The 23429-nt window shown below is 39.5% G+C and overlaps 1 protein-coding gene across 1 annotated transcript; it reads right to left on the minus strand.

Annotated features, from left to right (window-relative positions):
• Positions 1 to 704: 704 nt before the first annotated feature.
• Positions 705 to 21514, minus strand: TMPRSS12 (transmembrane serine protease 12). The gene is made up of 5 exons (XM_027595255.2): positions 21300 to 21514; positions 20408 to 20603; positions 13454 to 13722; positions 3834 to 3976; positions 705 to 1128 (listed from the first exon to the last, which is right to left on the minus strand). The coding sequence occupies exons 1-5, from the start codon at positions 21493 to 21495 to the stop codon at positions 877 to 879; spliced, it is 1056 nt and encodes a 351-aa protein (XP_027451056.2). The 5' UTR covers positions 21496 to 21514; the 3' UTR covers positions 705 to 876.
• Between the last annotated feature and the right edge of the window lie 1915 nt (positions 21515 to 23429).

Below are 23429 nucleotides of genomic sequence, written 5' to 3' on the forward strand. Positions count from 1 at the left end.
GGAATACAAAATTCGAGCATGAGCTTCAAGAAAATAGGTTTAGAAAGTAGGTAAAAGCTGTAAGAAAGTCACATTATAAATTTTTATTTTTTTATTTTATTTTTTTTAAAGATTTTATTTATTTATTCATGAGAGACAGAGAGAGAAAGAGAGAGAGAGAGAGAGAGGCAGAGGGAGAAGCAGGCTCCCAAGGAGCAGGGAGCCCGATGCAGGACTCGATCCCAGGACCCTGGGATCATGACCTGAGCCGAAGGCAGACGCTTAACCATCTGAGCCACCCAGGCGCCCACATTATAAATTTTTAAATAAGAAGTAAATTATTTGGTGGTGTCTGAACCATCATTCTTTTTTGGCCTAAGGAGGGAAGTATTAATATTTTAAAAATGGTTTCAATTAGAATTTTAAAAATAGGCAAATACTCTTTCTCCGAGTATACTTTGGAACCAGAAACAAGATGATAATTAAAAAATATATATCAAGTAAATGGCTTTAAATAAAATCTAACTTAAAAGGAAATTGTTTTGATTAATTTAACAAAAGAACGGCTTTCATTTTAATCATAAACTCTTTATTATTTGGCATTTATATACATAAGGTATATATTTAATAACTAAAAATTCTATACAAACTCTAGGAAAGTATTCCAAAGGTGAAATTATGATTACAACATAAAAAATAATCAAAATACATTAAAGAAGCATGTGATTTGGTGCCAAATTTATAATCACATATTTAATATGTCACAATCCTTTTGTTCCAAAAATATTCACATGAGAACTGTAAAGTGGGCAATTACTTGCCAGAAGAATAAATGATATTCATTATGTAGAACATGGAGAGGGACACAATGCAAAATAAAGATTCTTCAGAATTTCATTATGGAATTGCTAGTAAGACAACAGAACCTGAGGCTAGAAGGACCTGTCCAAGTAGAATATTTATGTTAAATATGCCTTTATTGCTTGCCTGGTAGAGATGATCTGTCAGCCACTTTTGGTAGAAGGATGGCCCACAATAGACACCAGGAAAATTTTTTCGACCACAGCCATATCCATAACTGGTAATTCCCATTACAAAAAATCGTTTATGTTCTGGTAAGTAGCACATTAATGGTCCACCACTATCACCCTATTAAAAAAGTCCCAAAATACTGTTAGTTGCTTCTAGTAGTCTTTAAACAACAGTAAAGCTGGAATAAATAAATCATATTGATCATATATTTATATAAATACACATTTTTAATATACCTTCAAGTTATAAAGATCCATAGATTTTCAGTTTTATATTCCAACTCAGACAGGAGGCATTCCATCTGGCCCGATATTTAGAGGAGCCATAAAGCTGGTGAATAAACTTCCTATCTGCATTGTTTTGAACCAGAATTGTATAAGTCACATTGTTTGGATTTTTTATTTATTTTTTTAAAGATTTTATTTATTTATTTGAGAGAGAGAGAATGAGAGATAGAGAGCACGAGAGGGAAGAGGGTCAGAGGGAGAAGCAGACTCCCTGCTGAGCAGGGAGCCCGATGTGGGACTCGATCCCGGGACTCCAGGATCATGACCTGAGCCGAAGGCAGTCGCTTAACCAACTGAGCCACCCAGGCGCCCTGTTTGGATTTTTTAGTACAATTACTCAGGAGACATGTAATTTAAGAAATAGTATGCAAAATACTGTAAATACCAATAGAATACTTCTATCGCTTAATGCTGTATGTGAAAAGTGTAACTTTAAGATGGATAAAGGATTCTTTAAGGTGTGTGTGTGTGTGGTTTGCTAACTAGAGGAGAGGAGTAAACTGGCATCTCGAAAGAGGTGGCATCTTTCTAAGTGTTAACCTTGGCTGGCGCAGGGTAACAGGAATATTTACAGCCAGTAAATATAAACAGCCAGTCACAAAAGATTACATATTGAATGATTCTATTCATATGAAATTTCCAGAATAGTCAAATATACAGGGATTAGTGGTTGCTTAGGTCTAGGGGCAGGTGGCAGGAGAATGGGGAGTGATTTGTAATGGGTCGAGGCTTCTTTTTGGGTTGACAAAAGTATTCCAAAATTAGATTATGATAATGGTTGCACTGCTCTGTAAATATACTAAAAACCCATTGAGTTGTACACCCTAAATAAGAGCTAAGGCTCTCAGTTCTATTACAAATCACAGATGTCTGTCCTGGTTTCTGCAAGACTGTCAATGCACCAAAACACTATTACTAAAGGAATCACTGAAAACAACAAGGACATTGAGATAACGCTTTCAGAACCTAAAGATTAAGGACTGTATTTCCAAGTTGTTTTGAGTTTCTCTATGTAAGGTATGCATTGAATAGTTATTTTTTGATAATGAGGATGTTTTGCTTATGAGTGCAATTCAGTTAGATTAGATTCTCTACTGTTTTAGTCAGCAAAATTTTTAAGGAAAAGGACACTGGAAAGATAAACCCTGGATTACAGAAACCAGAATGAGTAGAACAAGGTTAGAGTATGGGGTACTGCTCGGGAGTGAAGTGCTGATATATTTAGAAGTAGAGAAGAAAAGGGAAAAAAGATTCAAACAGCACAAGAGACAAAACCAAAAAAAATAGATAAATCGACCTCATAAAAATTAAAAAAAAAAAAACTTCTATGCTACAAATGGTGACATTAGGGAAATGAAAAGAGAGACCACAGAATGGGAGAAAATATTTGCTAACCATATATCTGGTAAAGGACTGGTATCTAGAATATATAAAAAAGGCTTATGACTCAATAATAAGATAAATAACTCAATTTAAAAATGGGCAAAGGATCTGAATAGACATTTATCCAAAGAAGATCTACAAATGGCTGGCCAATAATTACATGAAAAAATGCTCCACATCATTAGTCACCAGGGAAACACAAAGTAAAACCACAATAAAATACCACTTCATACCCACAAGGATGGCTGTGATCAAAAAGACAACAAGTGCAGGCAAGGATGTGGAGAAACTGGAGCCTTCATATTGCTGGTGGGAATGTAAAATAGTGCAGCCACTCTGGAATAGAGTTCGGCAATTCTTGAAAACATTAAACATTGACCCAGCAATTCCAGTCCTAGGTGGAATTTCCAAGAGAAACAAAAACCTACCTACACATAAAAAATGTATACTCAAATGTGTATAGCAACATTATTCATAATAGTCAAAAAGTGGAAATAGCTCAAATATCCATCAAATAATGAATGGATAAAATGAGGCACATCCATACAATGGAATATTATTCCGCAATAAAGTGAATAAAGCATTAATACATGCTACAGTATGGATGAACCTTGGAAACGTTATGTTAAGTGAAAGGAGCCAGTCACAAAAGATTACATATTGAATGATTCTATTCATATGAAATTTCCAGAATAGTCAAATATACAGGGATTAGTGGTTGCTCAGGTCTAGGGGCAGGTGGCAGGAGAATGGGGAGTGATTTGTAATGGGTCGAGGCTTCTTTTTGGGTTGACAAAAGTATTCCAAAATTAGATTATGATAATGGTTGCACTGCTCTGTAAATATACTAAAAACCCATTGAGTTGTACACCCTAAATAAGAGTGAATTGCATATATGTAAATTATACCTCAATAAAGGCAGTAATAAAAAAAGAAAAATCCAAGGCAAATTTTGTCTAAATTTGACCATGAAAGCAAGGAATCAGGAAAGCAAGGGGATTTGGATTGTCGGACTATGGTTAAAAAGGAGAAAAAAGAGTGCAATACTTATAAACTTAATAATTAAGACTTCACCAGAAAGTGATCAAAGACCTTGTTGAAGTTTCCATCTAGCTTTAGAAAATATTTCAAAGGAAAATTATTTGGTCTTACCCTGCAAGTATCAAAAATCCCATCTTCATCACCTGCACAAAATGAAGTGTTAGGAATAATTTTCCCATAACTTTGCTCAGAGTCGCAAATCTTTCGAGAGATATAATGCACTTCTGCTTCCTGTAACACATCTGTCACGTTACCTGTTAACAACAACAAAAATACCAGTAAATGATTTCGAAGAGCAGGCATTTTGACAGTAATATAAAATGTTCGTGTTGAATAGGTTTTCTTTCCCAAGTGGCTCAACAATTACATAAAACTGTATCCATATACACATGTATATGCCTAGAAAGACTGTGGAAGAATGGTCGCCAAATATTAATGACCACTATCTCTAGATAGTTGGAATTTCAGGTTATTTTTGTTATCTTTGCTTTCCTCTGTTTCTTGAAGGTCTCTCAAAAGGATCTACACTTTTTTTTTAAGGTTCACTTACTTACTTGGAGCGGGGAGGGGCAGAGGGAGAAGGAGAGAGAGTCTCAAGCACACGCTCCGCTGAGCTCAGAGCCCCTGTGGGGCGCATTCTCACAGCCCTGTGATCACAACCCCAGTGGAAACCAAGAGTAGGGCGCCCAGCCAACTGTACCCCCCAGGCGCCCCAAGCATCTACACTTCTTACAAAATAAAGCTATATAAAAATTGTCAAGGGCCAAGGAGGTAAATGCTGAGATCAATCTTAGGTTCTAAGTTGTGAATAATTTTTTATTAAATTTTCTGAGAACGCTAAGTTTTGAAGGATGGTCTACATGAAAATAAAACAGATTTTTAATTCATATACTCCCTTCACTTCTCTGCTAATTCCTGAACATAAGTGGTTCTTTGCTACTGAAGAGAGGAAAATACAGGGCAACACTTCAGGAACTACTGAAGGACAGATTGTTCTAAGATTTATCCGTAGAAAAGCTTCTGTAACAGCAGCATCTGATCTTAGCAGCCTCAGAGTTGCAGTTGCCACATGTGGTAGCTGAGAATTTTGTGTGCCCTGCATCCTTCCCCATTGTCCCCTTGGCTGTAGGTGGGTGGATGACTTAACTGTTCCATTCCTAGAATTCCATTCTCCTAGAACACTGATTGGTCTGGGAGTATGTATCGTATCGTATCGTATCGTATCGTATCGTATCGTATCGTATCGTATTAAGTGTAAGTCTAGCCAATTGGAATGCTTCTCTAGCACCATTTTAACTGGAACTGCCAGAGGAAAACCTTGTTCACTGTAGTCACATGACTGCTTAGTTGTAAGTTCAAAGCAGCTGCAGCCAAATTTGAACTTTATGACAACAGCAGCCTGAGAAAATAGTCCAAATGCAGAAAGAATAGGCACAGGAAATAGAAATGAAATATGTCCTAATGATGTTCAGATTCCTAGATAGAGCCTTCTTAGAGGCCAGCCACATTTCTGCGCTTTATTTAAAAATAATTAAAGTAATACTGGCAGCATATAAAAGAATATTTGTAACATATAAGTTATAGAATATAATAATGAAATGAACACCTGTGAACCTACCACCCAATTTATGAGTCTAAACAATACTAATACCAGTATGGTATTAGTGCAAGACTATTAAAAATAACTAGAGATTTTCAAAGTGAATAAGACAGAGAGCTGAGAAATAGATGTCTGGTTTTCTATTCTGTTCGCCTGGTCACTTAGAATATCCTTGCACAAATATAACAGAGACTAATTACTATAGATTTAAAATAAACTTTAATTTCTGGATGGCAACTCCTCTAACATATTTTTCTTCTGGAGGAGTGTCTTGGCTATTCTTGGGTCTTTTAGAATGAGCTTTTTAACTATCTCAAAACTCATGTTAGGGCTTATCATTCCCTGTTTTTGTTTTTGTTCTGTTTTGTTTTCAGTTTTTTCAGATAGAATTGACATCTTTATGACACTGAGTTGTCCTATTCAAGCATAAAGTATACCATTCCATTTACTTAGGTATTCTAACGTCTTAAAAATGTTTTAGGATCTCTTCCATAAAAGGCCTGCAACCTTTTGTTAGATGTGTTTTTTGCTACCTAATCAGTTTGGTATTATTGTAAATGTTAATTTCTGTTAACTTTCTTCTCCAACATTTTGTTATGAAAAATTTCAAACATAAGGCAAAGATGAAAGAATTTCTCAGTAAACAACTATGTGCCCACCTCCTATAGATTCTTTTGTATTTTTGTTTCATCTCTTTACTGTTTTTTAAAAAGATTTATTTATTTATTTATTTATTTTAGAGGGGGCAGGGGGAGAGACAGAGGGAGAGGGAGAGAGAGAACCTCAAGCAGACTCCCTGCTGAGCATGGAGCCTGATCTGGGCTCAGTCTCACGACCCTGAGATCATAACCTGAACCAAAATCGAGTCAGATGCTTAACTGACTGAGCCATTCAGGTGCCCCTGTTCACTTTATTTTTTTTATTTAAAAAAAATTTTTTTAAAGATTTTATTTATTTTTTGACAGAGAGAGACACAGAGAGAGAGGGAACACAAGCAGGGGGAGTGGGAGAGGGAGAAGCAGGCTTCCCGCGCAGCAGGGAGCCCGATGCGGGGCTCGATCCCAGGACCCTGGGATCATGACCTGAGCCAAAGGCAGACGCTTAACGACTGAGCCACCCAGGCGCCCCTCACTTTATTTTTTTTTTAATTCTGTAATTATTTTGGCAACTTTTTATTTAGATAAAATTTCAAAATTATAGAGAAGTAGCAGGAATAGTACAAGGAACTGTAAAATACCTCTTACTCAAATTCAGCAGTTGCTGACTTTTTGTCACACTTGCATTATCATTTGTACTCTGTGTGTGTAAATTTTTCTGAATCATTTGAGAGTGAATGGCAGACACTGTACTCCTATATCCTTAAATACTTTATATTTCTTTTTTTTTTAAAGATTTTATCTATTTATTGACAGAGAGACAGCGAGAGAGGGAACACGAGCAGGGGGAGTGGGAGAGGGAGAAGCAGGCTCCCCGCAGAGTAGGGAGCCCGATGCGGGGCTCGATTCCAGGACCCTGGGATCATGACCCGAGCCGAAGGCAGACGCCTAACGACTGAGCCACCCAGGCACCCCGTAGTGTATATTTCTTAAGAACAGGGACATTTTCTTCATAGTACATTTATCAAGATCAGAAAATTTAACACTGGTACAATACTATTAACCAGTTCATGTTTAATCTCCAAGTATTATTGAATTTTCCAGTTATTGGTTATTAGTTTATAGTTTATTGGTTTCTGTTATTGGCTTATAGTTTAATTTCATTGTTTATAGTTTAATTCCTTTAAATTACTTTCTGTCTCTAAGATTTGCCCATTCTGGACATTTCATCATATAAATGGGATCATGCAATAATGTGGGCTGTTAGGTAGAGCTTATTTCCCTTAGCATAATGTTGTAGCATGTATTAGTGCTTCATTCCTTTTAACGGCTAGATAAAATTCCATTGTATGAATATACCACATTTTGTTTATCCATTTATCAGTTGATGGATCTTTAGATTTTTTTTTTCTATTTTGAATAACACTGCTATGAGCATTTGAGTACAGGTTTTTGTGTGGACTTTTATTTTCATTTCTCTTGGGCATATACCTAGGAGTGGAATTTCTGAGTCATATGGTAACTACAGATTTAATTTTTGAGGAACTACCAAACTGTATTCCAAAACACCCGTGCCATTTTATATTCCCACCAGCAATGCATAAGGGTTCCAATTTCTCCACATCCTTGTCAACACTTGTTCCTAACTTTTGATTATAGACATCCTTGTGGGTGTGACATCTGTTAACTTTGAAAGTTACATTTCCTAACTATTGATAGTGTATAAAAATGAAATAGATTTTCGTATTTTGGTTTTATATCTGGGCATTTTACTAGGCTCTCTTAATTCCAATGTATTATAGATTCTTTATTGTAAATAGTCACATCACCTGTGAATGATGAGTGTTTTGTTATTACCTAAGTCATATGTGTTTTTGCATCTTTTTCTAGCGTTACTGCACTAAAATCTAGTGCCAAGAATGTTTGGAGAGCGTATTCAGCCATTCTATAGCTCTCTCATTTTGGGGATTTTTCTGTCAAGTTTCTGACTGTCTTATCTAGGACTATAATCCCAGGCCAGTAGAGCTGTGGATTTTCCCCATTTGTCTCTTGCTGCTGAGTCCAATACTTTTATTGACAACTGCTAGCCTGGATTTTCAGCTGCTCTTCCAAACAGAGTTCACCTCCTCTGGCAACGAGGTTCTGTTCTTCACGGCCTTGCTAAAAGTACCGTACTGACTGATCTGAGAGAGGAGTTGGGAGCCCCCACAGGCAAGGAAGCTGCAGATTCCTCATTTTACCCAAATTTCTAGCTGTTTATGATAAATATTCCTCAATTTGTTGTGTACTTTGGCTGATTCCCAGGACCCTGAAATGATCGCTTTTGACGACTTGGTCAGTTTATATTTATTGGGGGAGAGGATTGGCCAGCCTCCCCATAGGCCGTCACAGCCAAAATGCCCATCCCTTCTGTAAATCAAGCATCATCAGAGTTCACAGTTTGTACATGACCTATCTTTGAACCTGGAGTTTTGCTTTATGGCCTCTAATAAGTGGTCAGTTTTTTTTTTTTTAAGATTTATTTATTTGAGAGAGAGTGTGTGCCATGCAAGTTGGTGGGGGGGCAGAGGGAGAGAGTCTCCAGCGGACTCCCTGCTGAGTGCGGAGCTTAACTCAGGCCTTGATCTCATAACCCGTGGGATTATGACCTGAGCCGAAAACCAGGAGTTGGATGCTTAACCAACTGAGCCACCCAGGTGCCCCAAGTGATCAATTTTTATAAAGATTCCACCTGCACTTGAAAAAATAAAAGCCTCTGAATTTTTGAGTGTACTGATTTGGCTATTAAATCAAGCTGGCTAATTACGTTGTTCAAATATTCCAAATCTTTACTAAGTTTTTATCCGTTTGATATGCTAACAATAAAAAGAGAGTTGCATTAAATTCTCTACAATCATAGAGGAGTTATAACATTTGCTGTATAATTCTATTTTTCCTTAATATTATCTGGGTCCTTTTTATCAGGCTCAGAAGTCTAGAATTGTTCTATCTTCTTGGTGAGTTGAAACTTTTCTAAATAAAAATGATCTTTTTTTATCCTTTTGTCTTAAAGTCTATTTTGTCTGCAATTTGCATAGTGATACTAGCTTTCTTTTAATTTTAACTTACTTGATATATTTCTTTACTATTGTTTTACTTCAGTCCTTCCATTTCCTTACATTCTAGGTATCCCTCTAGGTAAGCTGGATTTCCTACTCCCTAATGTGATTTTCTGTCTGTTAATTAGTGGTTTGGTTCATTAACCTTTATTGTGATTATGGATATATTTGGGCTTGTTTCTACAGTCTTATTTTATACTTTCTATTTTTCTAACTTTTCCTAAGCTTATTTCTCCTTTCTTGATTTTTTATTAAGATTTTGTCTTTATTTTCTTATTCCATATGTTTCTTATTCCATTCCAAGTTATATCCCCTATTTCTATTATTCAAATTTGACCATTCATGCTTAAATCTAATGTTAATCAGTATCTTAACACTTCTGAATAATACACAGATCTGAGATCACTTTAACTCTAATCACCCATTCTGAAATACAGCTTTTCCCCCAATATTTAAGTATCTTTTTTTTAATTCCATGAATTATATACTATTTTGTTGTATTCCCAGGTTTCCCAATCTCAGAAATATTGACATTGTAGGCCAGATAATTCTTTGTTGTGGAGGGTGAGAGCACTACCCTGTGTATTGAAGGAAGATGAACAGTATTCCTGGCTTCTACCCACCCTGACATAGGGCTTGATCTCAGGGTTGTGAGCTGAGGTTTTTGTGTGGAAATATGTTTTCATTTCTCTAGGATAAATGCCCAGGAGTGCGATTGCTGGGTAATATCATAAATGTATGTACACGTGTGTGTTTTTAAGAAACTATATCTCTGGGGGCGCCTGGGTGTCACAGTTGGTTAAGCGTCCAACTCTTGGTTTCAGCTCAGGTCATGATCTCAGGGTCCTGGGACTGAGCGCTGTGTCAGGCTCAGAGCTCAGTGCAAAGTCTGCTTGGGATTCTCTCTCTCTCCCTCTTTGCCCCACCCCCACTCACGTGTGCACAATCTCTCTCTAAAATAGATCGAAAGAAAGAAAGAAAGAAAAGAAAAGGAAAGAAAGAGAAAGAAAGGAAGAAAGAAAGAAAGAGAAAGAAAGAAAGAAAGAAAGAAAGAAAGAAAGAAAGAAAAAGAAAAGAAAGAAAAGAAAAGGAAAGAAAGAGAAAGAAAGAAAGAAAAGGAAAAAGGAAAAAGAAAAAAGAAAAAAGAAAAAAACTATCTCTGGTGTTTGGTGCATACACATTTAGGATTGCTATGTCTCTTTTGTGGATTTACCTTTTTTTTTAAGATTTTTATTTATTTGAGGGGCGCCTGGTGGCTCAGTTGGTTAAGCGACTGCCTTCGGCTCAGGTCATGATCCTGGAGTCCTGGGATCGAGTCCCGTATCCAGCTCCCCACTCGGTGGGGGGTCTGCTTCTCCCTCTGACCCTCTCCCCTCTCATGCTCTCTCTCACTCTCTCCCTCTCAAATAAATAAATAAAATCTTTTTTTTAAAAAAGATTTATTTGAGAGAGAGAGCACGAGAGAGGGGAAGGTCAGAGGGAGAAGCAGACTCCCAGCTGAGCAGGGAGCCCGATATGGGACCCGATCCCGGGACGCCAGGATCATGACCTGAGCCGAAGGCAGTCGCTTAACCAACTGAGCCACCCAGGCGCCCTGGATTTACCTTTATATCATTGTTATGTTCCCTAATAGTTTTATTTGCTCTTAAATCTACTTTATCTGATATTAATGTAGCCATTCCTGCTTTCTTTTCTTTTTTCTATTCCAGTTCTCTTTTGATGAATGTTACCATGATACATCTTTTCCCATCTTTTTATTTTCAAACTGCCTATATCATAAAGTGAACTATGTATAGATGAACTATAGGCTGGGAGTATAGCTCTCTGGCTCCAGCTTTATGAGAATCTCCACCCACACACTTGAGCAGGCTTTGTTCTTCAACCCTCTCAAGGCCCATGAGACCACAGAAATTCATATGCAATGTTAACACTGGCAAATACCCTCAAGATAAAAGCCAACTTCAGTGCTTCAGTTACCTAAGTTCCCATCTTCACACTCAGTCCTTGACCTATGTATTTTCTCACTTAATAGTTTTCACTGGGGGGCGCCTGGGTGGCTCAGTCAGTTAAGCGTCTGTCTTCGACTCAGGTCATGATCCCAGAGTCCTGGGATGGAGCCCTGCGTCGGGCTCTCTGCTTATTGGGGAGCTTGCTTCTCCCTCTGCCTGCCGCTCCCCCTGCTCGGGTGCTCTCTCTGACAGATAAAAAAAAAAAATCTTTAAAAAAAATTAGTTTTCACTGGGAAGGTTGGTGTGTGCATGTTGCTGGAGAGCCACCTTAATCCTTAGAGCTCTGACAGGGGCGCCTGGGTGGCTCAGCTGGTAAGCGTCTGCCTTAGGCTCAGGTCATGATCCCAGGGTATCGGGATCGAGCCCCGCATCGGGCTCCCTGCCCCGCAGGAAGCCTGCTTCTCCCTCTCCCACTCCCACTCCCTCTGCTTGTGTTCCCTCTCTCAGTCAAATAAATAAAATCTTTAAAAAAAAATGAACAGCTCTCTGACGAGTATTACTGCGCTCATCTTACAGATCATGAATGTATGACAGTGTGAAAGATGATATAATATAGTGGAAACGTGAGTTTGAGGCAGGCCAACCTGGGATTGAATTTTTACTCTTCACTTAGCTGTGTAATTTAGGGCAGCTTACTTAACCTCTTTATTTTATTTATTTATTTATTTTTAAAGATTTTATTTACTTGTCAGAGCAAGGAGATTTTATTTACTAGCTGAGCAGGGAGCCCGATGCGGGACTTAATTCCAGGACCCTGGGATCATGACCTGAGCTAAAGGCAGACGCTTAACCAACTGAGCCACCCAGGCATCCCTCACTTAACCTCTTTAAATGTGTTTATTTATCCATGTCATAGTACTTCTCATAGTGTTACTGGGGGCATTAAATGAGAAATTCATTAAGGTGCTTAGCATTTTATTAAGTACCTAGCCCTGAATAAATGGAAGCTACTCTGATCATTGTTGTCCTAATTGTTGTTAAAGGGTCAATAACTTGGGGTGCCTGGGTGGCTCAGTCGTTAAGTGCAGTTAAGTATGTTGCAGGGCTGAGATTCAGACTTAGGTCTGTGATTCTAAAGTCCATACTCTTTTCCCTACACATGTTGCTTTCTTAACTTGTTTAAATGGTATGCACAGAGGAAAAAAAGAAAAGTAATAATTCACAGATCTTTCACACATTTATCTGTATCATATCTAAATAATCTACACTTATTTAATTATTTTAAAAGTTGGTTTTTTAAAAGTGTATGTATATATGTATGTAATCTCTACACCCAACGTGGGTCTCGAATTTCACAACCCCAAGATCAAGAGTTGCGTGCTCTTCGGACTGAGCCAGCCAGGTGCCCCTAATCTAAACATATTTTTTTTTCCAAAGATTTGTTCATCCATCCTAGAGAGAGGAGAGGGAGGGTCAGAGGGGGGGAGAGAGAGAGAGAGAGAGAGAGAGAGAGAGAATCCCAGAGGGGAGACAGATGCGGGGCTCCATCCCAGGACCCTGAGATCATGACCTGAACCAAAAGAGTTGGATGCCCAATCAACTGAGCCACGCAGGCACCCCTCTACACATATTTAAATGGCTAATTTCTGTAGGGAATAGAAAAAAGAGTCTCAGCACTTGATCTCACTAGATTTTGATTCCATCAAGAACAGTTTGTACTTAATGCAGTACTTCGACATTCAGGCTGTAGAAATAAAGACCTAGATTTGTGTGTTCTAGCTTCTCAACCTCTAAGATCCACAATTCCTGGTCTGTTAAATAGGAATAATGACATAAACTTCCTAGTAGGAATATTTTGAAGATAAGATAAAAGAGTATATTTAGAAAAGGACCTAAAACATGGTAAATGCTCCCAAATGGTAACTATTTTTAGAACCAAAGGCAGAGACTATTTTTTACATTTATTTGTTGATAGTTCATAATAGTTCAACCAATCAATAATTAGTGCTCATTTGTACAACTAAAGAAAATACATGGCACTCAACCTATTTGATATTAAACAGGGTATTAAATTAAAAGGACACTAAATTTGATTCCTTACAGCCAGAAGCTTATTATTTATGATAAGCAATCCTCTTACAGAGCTGGCTCTATCACCTATGAATCTCAGAAACTACAAAAACACTTAGAATCATCATTCTCTCTGAGAATGTTTAGAGGTTCAAGTGTTTTAGCCTGCATAACCAGAGGAAAGTTTCTATTTCTGCTTTGGAAGATAATTTTCTCTTTCTTCCTTTCTTTCTTTTTTTTTTTTATAATTTTCTCCTTCCTACAAGGAAGAAAAAAATACAAGAAAAACCATTTCTTTTTTAATGGTTTATAAAGACCTATTGCTCAAATTCATGATATAAAGAGATGAATATATAAAAGGGTTCACCCTCTCCAATAACCAGGAAAAATGTATAAATAAAATTCAAACTATAATTACCTCCTTCTTCTGTTCTTCCCCAGCCACTTATAAAACACTTTGTGTTTTGGTCCAGTTTTTGGAAAACATCAAAAGGCAGACAAATAGGCTGAATATAGTCAGTATACCTCACTGCTTTTTTTAAATGAAATAGTGCAATATCATTTACATAAGTTTCCAAATTGAAGTCTGGATGGATAATGATTGCTTTAACTTTCATCTTCTTGGAGTGTGGATGATGCCCTTTTATACTATTAGTTCCAATCACAACTCTCCACATTAAAGGATCTCTGAAAGAGAATAAATGTTATTATAAACATGTTATTTAACTAAGTAAATATTCTTAATCTCCTAGTTTTTGTTTTTCTCATGTTAGATTAATAACAAAAATTTAATCCTACTTTCATGTACATGAAGTCACATCAAATAAAAACCAAAATATCATGATGGAGAAAAAGATCAGTGGGACAGAGGGTCCAAGACCAGGTTCAAGTACATGAGATTCTAATATATGATTAAGGTAGCACTTCTTGCCAGTGGACAAAAGAATGAATGATTTGATAAATGGTATTGGGACACCTAGCTAACTAACTAGTTTGAAAAGTGAAATAAAATTAAATCTCTGAAAAGCACTAAACAGTAAAATAAAATTGAAATTGATTAAATGTTAAATGTAAAAAAAATTTTAGTACAAAATCTTTAAAGTCTTTACTTTTAAAGATACATAAAGTGGTATGTCTGAGATTTGCTTCAAAATAATTGAAGGAAGGAGTTGGTGAGGATAACGATGAAATAAGATCAGGCATGAGCTGATAATTTGAAGCTGGGTAATAGGCATATGGGCGTTCACTAAACTATTCCCTTTACTTTTGTAAATTTTGAGGTTTTAGAATGAAGCATTTGGATATTAAATTAGCATGAGAATTATAAAAATTAAACCAGAAAGAAAATGGAGATGAATACATAGCAATGATAGCATTGATATAAAACAGGAAGCAACTAATGGGTCTTGACAATCTTAAAAAAAAAAAAAGAACAAGTAAAAAACCAAACTAAAAAATCCTTTGTGGGTCAAAATCAACAATTAAAACCTTAAGCATTTAATAGTTGTTACATTTGGAATTGGATTGGGAAGGAGGACCTTTTACTTTTTACATTGTTTACAAATGCTGAAATTCCTTTTCATTCTTCAAATTGGCAAAGTTTATGAGTGTGTGTGTGTGTGTGTGTGTGTGTGTGTGTGTGTGTGTGTGTGTGTGTTTGATGATAATGCTCAGGACAAACAACAGTCACAAAAACAAAGGAACTCTTATTCATGTGGGAAGTGTAAACTTTAGGTACCTTGGCAGCGTGTATCAATAGTCTATAAAAGTTGCATTGTATTTTTTTTTTAAAGATTTATTTATCTGAGAGAGAGTGAGCATGGGGGGAGGGGCAGGGAGAGAGGGAGTGAGAGAATTGCTAGCAAACTCTCTGCTGAGCTCAGAGCCCAACTGGGGGCTCAATCCCAGGACCCTGAGATCATGACCCAAGCCAAAACCAAGAGTTGGACACTCAACCGACTGAGCCACCAAGGCACCCCAAGTTGCACTGTATTTTACTCTGCAATTCTACTTCCTAGAATTTCTCCTAAGGAAATACAAGACATTTAGCTATCTTAAAAGTAGATTAGGTGACCTCTAGAAAGTTTACAAAAAAATTTTAAAGCCCTAGTTCTATTTTGTATACAAAGAAATCACTGCTTTAAGCTACTTTGAAATAATGATCTTTCTTTTCTTTTCCAAACTTATTCAACTTATATTCCTTATTTACTTTAATTTATATCAGACCATAAGATTAAAAAACAGGCTATACACACTGAACACTGCAAAACATTGCTGAAATTAAAGAGGACATGAATAAATGGAAAGACATCCCAAGTTCATGGATTGGAAAGCTTAATATTGTTAAGATGACAATACTACCCAAGGCGATCTACAGATTCAATGCAATCCCTATAAAAATCTCAATGATATTTTCTGAAGAAATAGAAAAACCCATCCTAAATTCATACAGAATGTCAAGGGACTCCAAATAGCCAAAATAATCTTGAAAAAGAAGAATATAGTTGGGGGACTTACATTTCCAGACAAACTACAGCAAAGTTATAGTAATCAAAACAGTATAGTACTGGCAGATACACCCCCTCCCAATGGAACAGGATAGAGAGCTCAGAAATACACCCTTGCATATGGGCTCAAGTGATTTTCAACAGAAGTGTCAAGACAATTCAGTGGGGAAAGGACAGCCTATTTCAACAAATTGTGCTGGCAAAATTGTATATGTACATGCAAAAGAATGAAGTTGAACATTTACTTTACACCATATGCAAAAATTAAAATAGGTAAAGGTCTAAATATAAAAGTAAAACAAGGGAAGCTGGGTGGCTCAGGAAGTTAAACATCTGCCTTTGGCTCAGGTCATGATCCCAGGGTCCTGGGATCAATTCCCACATCATGCTCCTTGCTAGGCAGGGAGTCTGCTTCTCCCTCTGCCTGTCACTCCCCCTGCTTGCGTTCTCTCTCTCTCTCTCTCTCTCTGACAAATAAATAAATAAAATCTTTTTTAAAAAAAGTAAACAAAAAACTCTTAGAGGAAAACACAGGAGAAAACCTTCATGATATTGGATTTGGCAATGATTTCTTGGATATGACACCAAAAACACAGGTAACCAAAAATTAAATAAATAAATAAATAAATTGGACTTCTTCAAAATTAAAAACTTTTGTGCATCAAATGACATTATCAAAGAGAGTGAAAAGACAACCCACAGAATGAGAGAAAATATTTTCAGATTACATATTTGATAAGGGATTGGTATCAAGAATATTAAAAGCATTCCTATATCTCAACAAAAATCCCAGTTAAAAATGGGCAAAGGATTTAAATAGATATTTCTTCAGAGAAGATACACAGATGGCCAATAAGGCCATGGAAAATGCTTAACATCACTAGTCATTAGAGAATTGCAAATCAAAACCACAGTGAGATACCACTTCATACTCATTAGAATAGTTATGATAGTGTAAGTGTAATAGTGTAAGTGTAAGTTTTTCCAATCAGTGTGGAGCATTGGGAGAAGAAAAAATTTAAGAGATACTGCACAGAGAGAGCTAATTCCCTGGGTAACGGAGCTGTTGGTGATGCCGTTATCTGAAAGAATAGAGAATGAACAGGATTAGAGGAAAGATTTTTGAATACATTTTCCAACTTGTTGAGACTGTGACTCTAGTATAAATGTATAGTGGGGGGTGCCTGGGTGGCTCAGTCACTAAGCATCTGCCTTCGGCTCAGGTCATGATCCCAGGGTCCTGGGATCGAGCCCCACATCGGGCTCCCTGCTCGGCGGGAAGCCTGCTTCTCCCTCTCCCACTCCCCCTGCTTGTGTTCCCTCGCTCGCTGTGTCTCTCTCTGTCAAATAAATAAATAAAATCTTTAAAAAAAAATGTATAGTAGGGAGCTAGAAATATGACTCAGCTGGAGAGACTTGGGAGTTTCCAGCACACGGTGCTTACTGAAACAGAAGTAGGTGAGACATCTCTAGGAGAGCACAGATGATGAGGCAAGAGGATAGGTGGTAGGGCAGAAACCAGAGAGAAGACTGAAAAATAGTAGAGACAGTGAGGTACAATACAACAGCATAGGTTGAAGCACCAGGTTTAGATCAGGGGGCTGCTATTGAACAGCAGTGTGATCTTGGGCAAGTTACCAAATCTCCCTCATCTCTGGATTCCTCAAGTGTAAAACAGAGATGATAATAGCTATCTCAGAGAGAGATCTCAGATAATAGTTACTCAGAGAGTTACTGGGAGGGTTTTTTTTTTGTTTTTAGGGATTTTATTTATTTGAGAGAGAGTGAGGTGGAGGGGTGGAAGGAGAAGGAGAAATAGATGCACTGCTGAGTAGTGAGCCCAAAGCGGGGCTCGATCCCAGGACCCTGGGAATCATGACCAGAGCTGAAGGCAGACGCTTAACCGACTGAGCCACCCAGCACCGCAGGGCTTTTTTTTTTTTTTTTTTTTTTTTACACAGAATTATATGTAATGTCCTTAGTACCTAATCTCAGAGCAAGTCTTTGATAAATGGTTGTTCTAAGAAGGAAAAAGGGATAGTTGATAGTGCAAGGTTTAAGAAATGAGGGGGACTGGAACAGAATATGGCAAAGTTAGTCCTCTGACAGGATGCTTCTGAAAAGTAGAGAATATGCCTCCGTACTGTCTACTGCTTCAGCACCTAGACCAGTCCCTAGCATATAACATACGTTCAGTAAATGCTGAGTAAAGGAGTAAAACATTAATAAGATTCAGTCTTGAGAAATGTTAAGTGGAATATGACATGATCTTCAAATGCTTGGAAGAGGAATTGGGTTACATATATATATCTGGCTTGAGAGCAGACAAAAAAAAACCAAGACACTTATTTCAACATAAGAAAAGCTTCCTAAGCATTAAAGCTGTCCGAAAATGAAATGATATTCTTCCCAAGGTAGCAGTCCATCATCAGAAGAGATGTTTCCAGTGGAGAGCCCTATGGTATAGTTGTAGTTATATGTGTGGGTTTTCATTCTGGCAAACCTGGATTTGATCCCTGACTTTGTTGCTCTCCAGCCATGAGCAAGGTACATAAGAATGCTTAAGTCTGGGACACCTGAGCGGCTCAGTCGGTTAAGCGTCCGCCTTCGGCTGAGGTCATGATCCCAGGGTCCTGGGATTGAGTCCCGCACCAGGCTCCTTGCTCAGCGGGCAGTCTATTTATACCTCTGTGCTCTCTCTCAAATAAATAAATAAAATCTTAAAATAAAATAAAGATAGGGCGCCTGGGTGGCTCAGTTGGTTAAGCGACTGCCTTCGGCTCAGGTCATGATCCCGGGGATCGAGTCCCGCATCGGGCTCCCCGCTCAGCGGGGAGCCTGCTTCTCCCCGTCACCCTCCCCCCTCTCATGTACTCTCTCTCTCTCATTCTCACTCTCTCAAATAAATAAATCTTAAAAAAATAAAAAAATAAATAAAAAATAAAATAAAGATAGCATGTTAAGGGTGCCTGGCTAGCTCAGTCAGTGGAGCGTGGGACTCTTGATCCTGGGGTCATGAGTTCAAGTCCCAGGTTGGTATGGATTCTACCAAAAAAAATAAAATAATAAAATAAAAAACAGCATGCTATACAAGCATTGTAAAACACCCTGAAAGAACAGAATTGATTCCTAACTCTGAAACTTGTCTCCTAGATCTCTTTCTATACCCTTGGTTTATACCTTAGTATCTTACTATTTTTCTACCTCTATTCCTCAGAATGTCAGTTTATGGAACTGAAATGCATGTTTGAAAAATGTATACAGGGGCACTTGGCTTGCACAGTTGGTAGAGCATGAGGCTCTTGGTCTCAGGGTCATGAGTTCAAGCCCCATGTTGGGTGAAGAGCTTACTTTAAAAAATGTAGTATACAGACTAAAACCTTATGTACTCCATCAGGCCAGTTGCCGATTGAATTTTTTTTTTAAAGATTTTATTTATTTATTTGACAGAGAGACAACAAGAGAGGGAACACAAGCAGGGGGAGTGGGAGAGGGAGAAGCAGGCTTCCCGCTGAGCAGGAAGCCCAATGTGGGACTCGATCCCAGGACCCTGAGATCATGACGTGAGCGGAAGGCAGACACTTAACGACTGAGCCACCCAGGCACCCACCCTCAGTTGAATACTGAAGTTGTTAGTTCCCCTTAAAGACTTTTCATTCTTCTCCAAGAGAGCTTGTTCTCTTAAAAATTAAAGACAGGTACCATGGTTTCCCAAAGGATTTTTCTTAGAGCTTCATATTAAATGGTTAGGAGGGTCATAAAGTTCTATTCTAACTGTGGTAAATCCTATTTCTCTAAGACTGACATCATCCACAGAATCTGTAAACATTTATTATGTCTTCTATTAAGTAGGCCAAGTCCTATATTAGTCCAAGGAATACAAAATAAAATATGTAGCCCTTGTCTTTAAAAACTAATGATCCAGGGGCGCCTGGGTGGCTCAGTCAGTTAAGCGTCTGCCTTTAGCTCAGGTCATGATCTTGGGATCTTGGGGTCCTGGGATCAAGCCCTGCATCCAGCTCCCTGCTCAGCAGGGAGTCTGCCCACCTCTCCCTCTGCCCCTCCCTCCACTCATGCTCTTTCTCTCTCTCTCTCTCAAATAAATAAATTCTTTTTTTTTTTAAGATTTTATTTTTATTTACTTGACAGAGAGACACAGCGAGGGAGGGAACACAGGCAGGGGGAGTGGGAGAGGGAGAAGCAGGCTCTCCACCGATCAGAGAGCCCGATGCGGGGCTCGATCCCAGGACTCTGGGACCATGACCTGAGCTGAAGGCAGACGCTTAACGACTGAGCCACCCAGGTGCCCCTCAAATAAATAAATTCTTAAAAAAAAAAAACACTCATGATCCAATGGTGAGAAAGAAAAACACATGGTTACAATATAATAATTTTAAAAGTTAAAGAAATCATTATTATTTAAAGCAGTCTGACAAATTCCAACCCAAAGGCCAAATCTGACCTGTCCCCTATTTTTGTATAGCCCATGAGCAAAAAAAAAAAAAAAGTTTTTTATACTCTTAGATGGCTGGAAAAAAAAAGTATTTTGTTCAAATTTCTGTGTTCATAAAATTTTATTGGATCACAGCACACTTATTCAATTGTATTGTCTATGGCCACTTTGGTTCTATAGTGGCAGGGTTGAGTTGTTGTGACAAAGTCCTTAACATTTTTACTATCTTTACAGAGAGTATGTTGACCTCTGATTTACAGGATTCATTTCAACAAACAGCGTGCTAGTGTAAAGCATTATGGCTACTTGTAAACACACAGCTTAACTGAACATGGCTGAAATCAAATGGTCCTCTACTACTTCAAAATATCCCCGAAGAGAATAAAATAGGAGTTGTGTTCTGAATACATACCTAGTGTCCTTAGTGCAGTGGGCAGCTGTGAGGACCCACTTATTTTTCACTAAGCTTCCCCCACATATATGAGCCAGAATTTTGCCTGATTGAATCTGCAGGCTAACTACCCATGGCCACGCGCCAGTTTGAGCTGTTGTGCCCCCTATTATCCGAGACCCTTCCAATACATCTGCAAGTGGTGCTGTCCCACAATCTAAAAATAAAAATCATATTATTTGTACTGAACATCTAATGATATGTATTCATAATCTTAACATACTAATATAATCTTTTAGATTCCTATTTAAAAAACAGATAGAGCAATCTGTATACCTAAGGCATGCCCATATTTTGGAAAAAAAAAAATCTTAAAGGAGAGTTAAGACAAACATGCCTTAAATGATCACTACAAATAGAAAGGCATTAAATCAACACAGTTTGTTAATTTTAAAACTCTATTTCCCCCCAAAATAAAAATGAGGTAAGTTTCTCTGACCAGGTATCACGTTGTTGCCCATGCAAAATGGCAATTAAAGAGCCTGGGACTGGTGAATCAAGAGCTACAAGTTCTAATATTCGCCATTTGACTTGCCGGGTGAATTTTTCTCAAGTGTAGTAGGACAAGATCACCTACCAGCCTTTTCAACTCTGAATTCCACTGAATTATTAATCTTTAAAATGGGAATGACACACCTCAATGTTTTGAGCATATAGAGCTGCGCTCCACAAGCGTATGGCATTTTTGCTACAATGACTACTACACCATCATAATTAATCGGACTGCCTAGGTCTGTACATTTTAAAGGCAGTTGGGACAGCAGAAAAGGAGGGAGCCAAATTCAAACACTACAGAAGTGGGGAGCACGCACGGGAGGGAGGCTGTTGAAAGAGAGGAATGAATGGATACTGCCCTCTGCGGCCTCCGCTCCCTCCTCCAGGGCCTGGAGCGCCTTCCGCCTCCCTTGCCCGGCCTCCCGCCACCCCGGTGCACCGGCCCGCTCCCGCCAGGAGCTGTGCCCAGTCCTTTCGGAAAGTGAGTCGAGTCCGGAGTCCGGGAGAACGCTCCCCACGAACAGCAGCGCGGCGCTCAGGAGCCCCAGCCCCATTTGGGAACTCCTGCTGGGCAAGATGGCGGCAGCCAGTGGCCGCCGGCCTGGGCCGTGGAGCACGGCCTGGGAGATGAGGTGTGCGGGTGGCCGTGCGGCGCGGGAGGGCCAAGCACGCGGAGGAAGCCAGGGGCGTGGGGGCGGGAGGCCTGGGAGGCTGGCCCAGTTGCCCGGATGCGTGTGGCCTGTGGGTGGTGTTCTCGTTGGCGGCCACTCGTTGGACCGATGCGCGTGAGGAGTCCTGCGCCCGGCCAGCGTCGGAGTGCTAGTTAATGGGCCAGATCCACAGGCCCGTACGGTACAGTTGGGCTTTTGTGCTGGGAGGGGGATGCAGAGCCACTGGGCCCTGCTAGTTCAGACTTGTAGGGCCTGGAAGGCTTCCAGAAGTAAGGGCATCTAAACTGAGGCACGTAAGCTGGGGAGGGGAGACAGAAAGCAGAAGAAAAAGCAAGGGCAGAGGTTGGGATCTGAGATGAGATAGGCACCCAGGAACCCAGATTCTGTGATAGAGATCCATCTCGTTATTGTTTTGTAGTAGTTTGTCTTCAGCCCATCACGTCAGGGTGAGCTGATAAAATCAAACTGAAGGACCTGCAAAGTTAAGGACAAAAGCTGACTGATAGTAACTGCATGTGCTCTAGCTCTTTTGCTCTCTCTGTTTCTCCCCCTTCAGTCCCTAGCCTGAGAGATGAATTTATTCCTGGCCCCTGTCAGAACCCCTGAGATGCCCTTTGACATTCCAAACACTGTGGGGAGAGGACAAGGATTAGTGGCTCCAGTTAATTGATCCATTGAACAAGTGGGTATTAACCTCACACTCTGCACCCACGCTGAAATAAATATCATATCACAGGAGGGGTGCTAAGACCTGGCCCTCTTGAGGCTCCTGAGTGGTTCAATGGGTTAAGCATCCAACTCATTTTCTGCCCAGGTCATGATCTCAGGGTCGTGAGATGGAGCCCTGCTTTGGGCTCTGGGCAGGGAGTAGAGCCTGCTTAAGATTCTCTCCCTCAGGGATGCCTGGGTGGCCCAGTCCTTGAGCGTCTGCCTTGGGCTCAGGTCATGATCCCAGAATCCTGGGATCGAGTCTTGCATCGGGCTCCCTGCTCCGTGGGAAGCCTGCTTCTCCCTCTCCCACTCCCCCTGCTTGTGTTCCCTCTCTCGCTGTGTCTCTCTCTGTCAAATAAATAAAATCTTCAAAAAAAAAAAAAAAGATTCTCTCCTTCATCCTCTGCCCCAACCTCTCCTCTTAAAAAAAAAAGAGAGAGAGGGCGCCTGGGTAGCTCAGTTGGTTAAGCGACTGCCTTCAGCTCAGGTCATGATCCTGGAGTCCCGGGATCGAGTCCCACATCGGGCTCCCTGCTCAGCAGGGAGTCTGCTTCTCCCTCTGACCCTCTTCCCTCTCGTGCTCTCTATCTCTCATTCTCTCTCTCTCAAATAAGTAAATAAAATCTTAAAAAAAAAAGGGAGAGAGAGAGACCTGGCCCTCTAACCCAGGGAACATTATAACTTGGCTAGCAGAGAAAATTACTTGGGGGACAAAGTAATAAACCACGACACCTAAACCTAATACAAATTCAGACACAAGGGATTGGTGTGGGCTGTGGCAGTCTGGGAAGTTTCCCCCAAGGAGGGGTTTGTGAGCTGGGCCTAGACTGAGGGGGAGGATCAAGAAGAGGAAGGAGATGTAGTGAAGACCAGCCAGGCTAAAGGTGCAGCATAAATAAAGGCATGGATATGTATCCATGTTTCTCCAGAGAAACAGAACCAATAGGCTACATAGAGATATATAAGATATTTATTATGGAGGGGCACCTGGGTGGCTCAGTCGTTACGCATCTGCCTTTGGCTCAGGTCATGATCCCAGGGTCCTGGGATCGAGCCCCACATCGGGCTCCCTGCTCAGCGGGAAGTCTGCTTCTCCCTCTCCCACT

Source organism: Zalophus californianus, chromosome 9 (genome assembly GCF_009762305.2).
Source record: "Zalophus californianus isolate mZalCal1 chromosome 9, mZalCal1.pri.v2, whole genome shotgun sequence".
Taxonomy (NCBI): Eukaryota; Metazoa; Chordata; class Mammalia; order Carnivora; family Otariidae; genus Zalophus; species Zalophus californianus.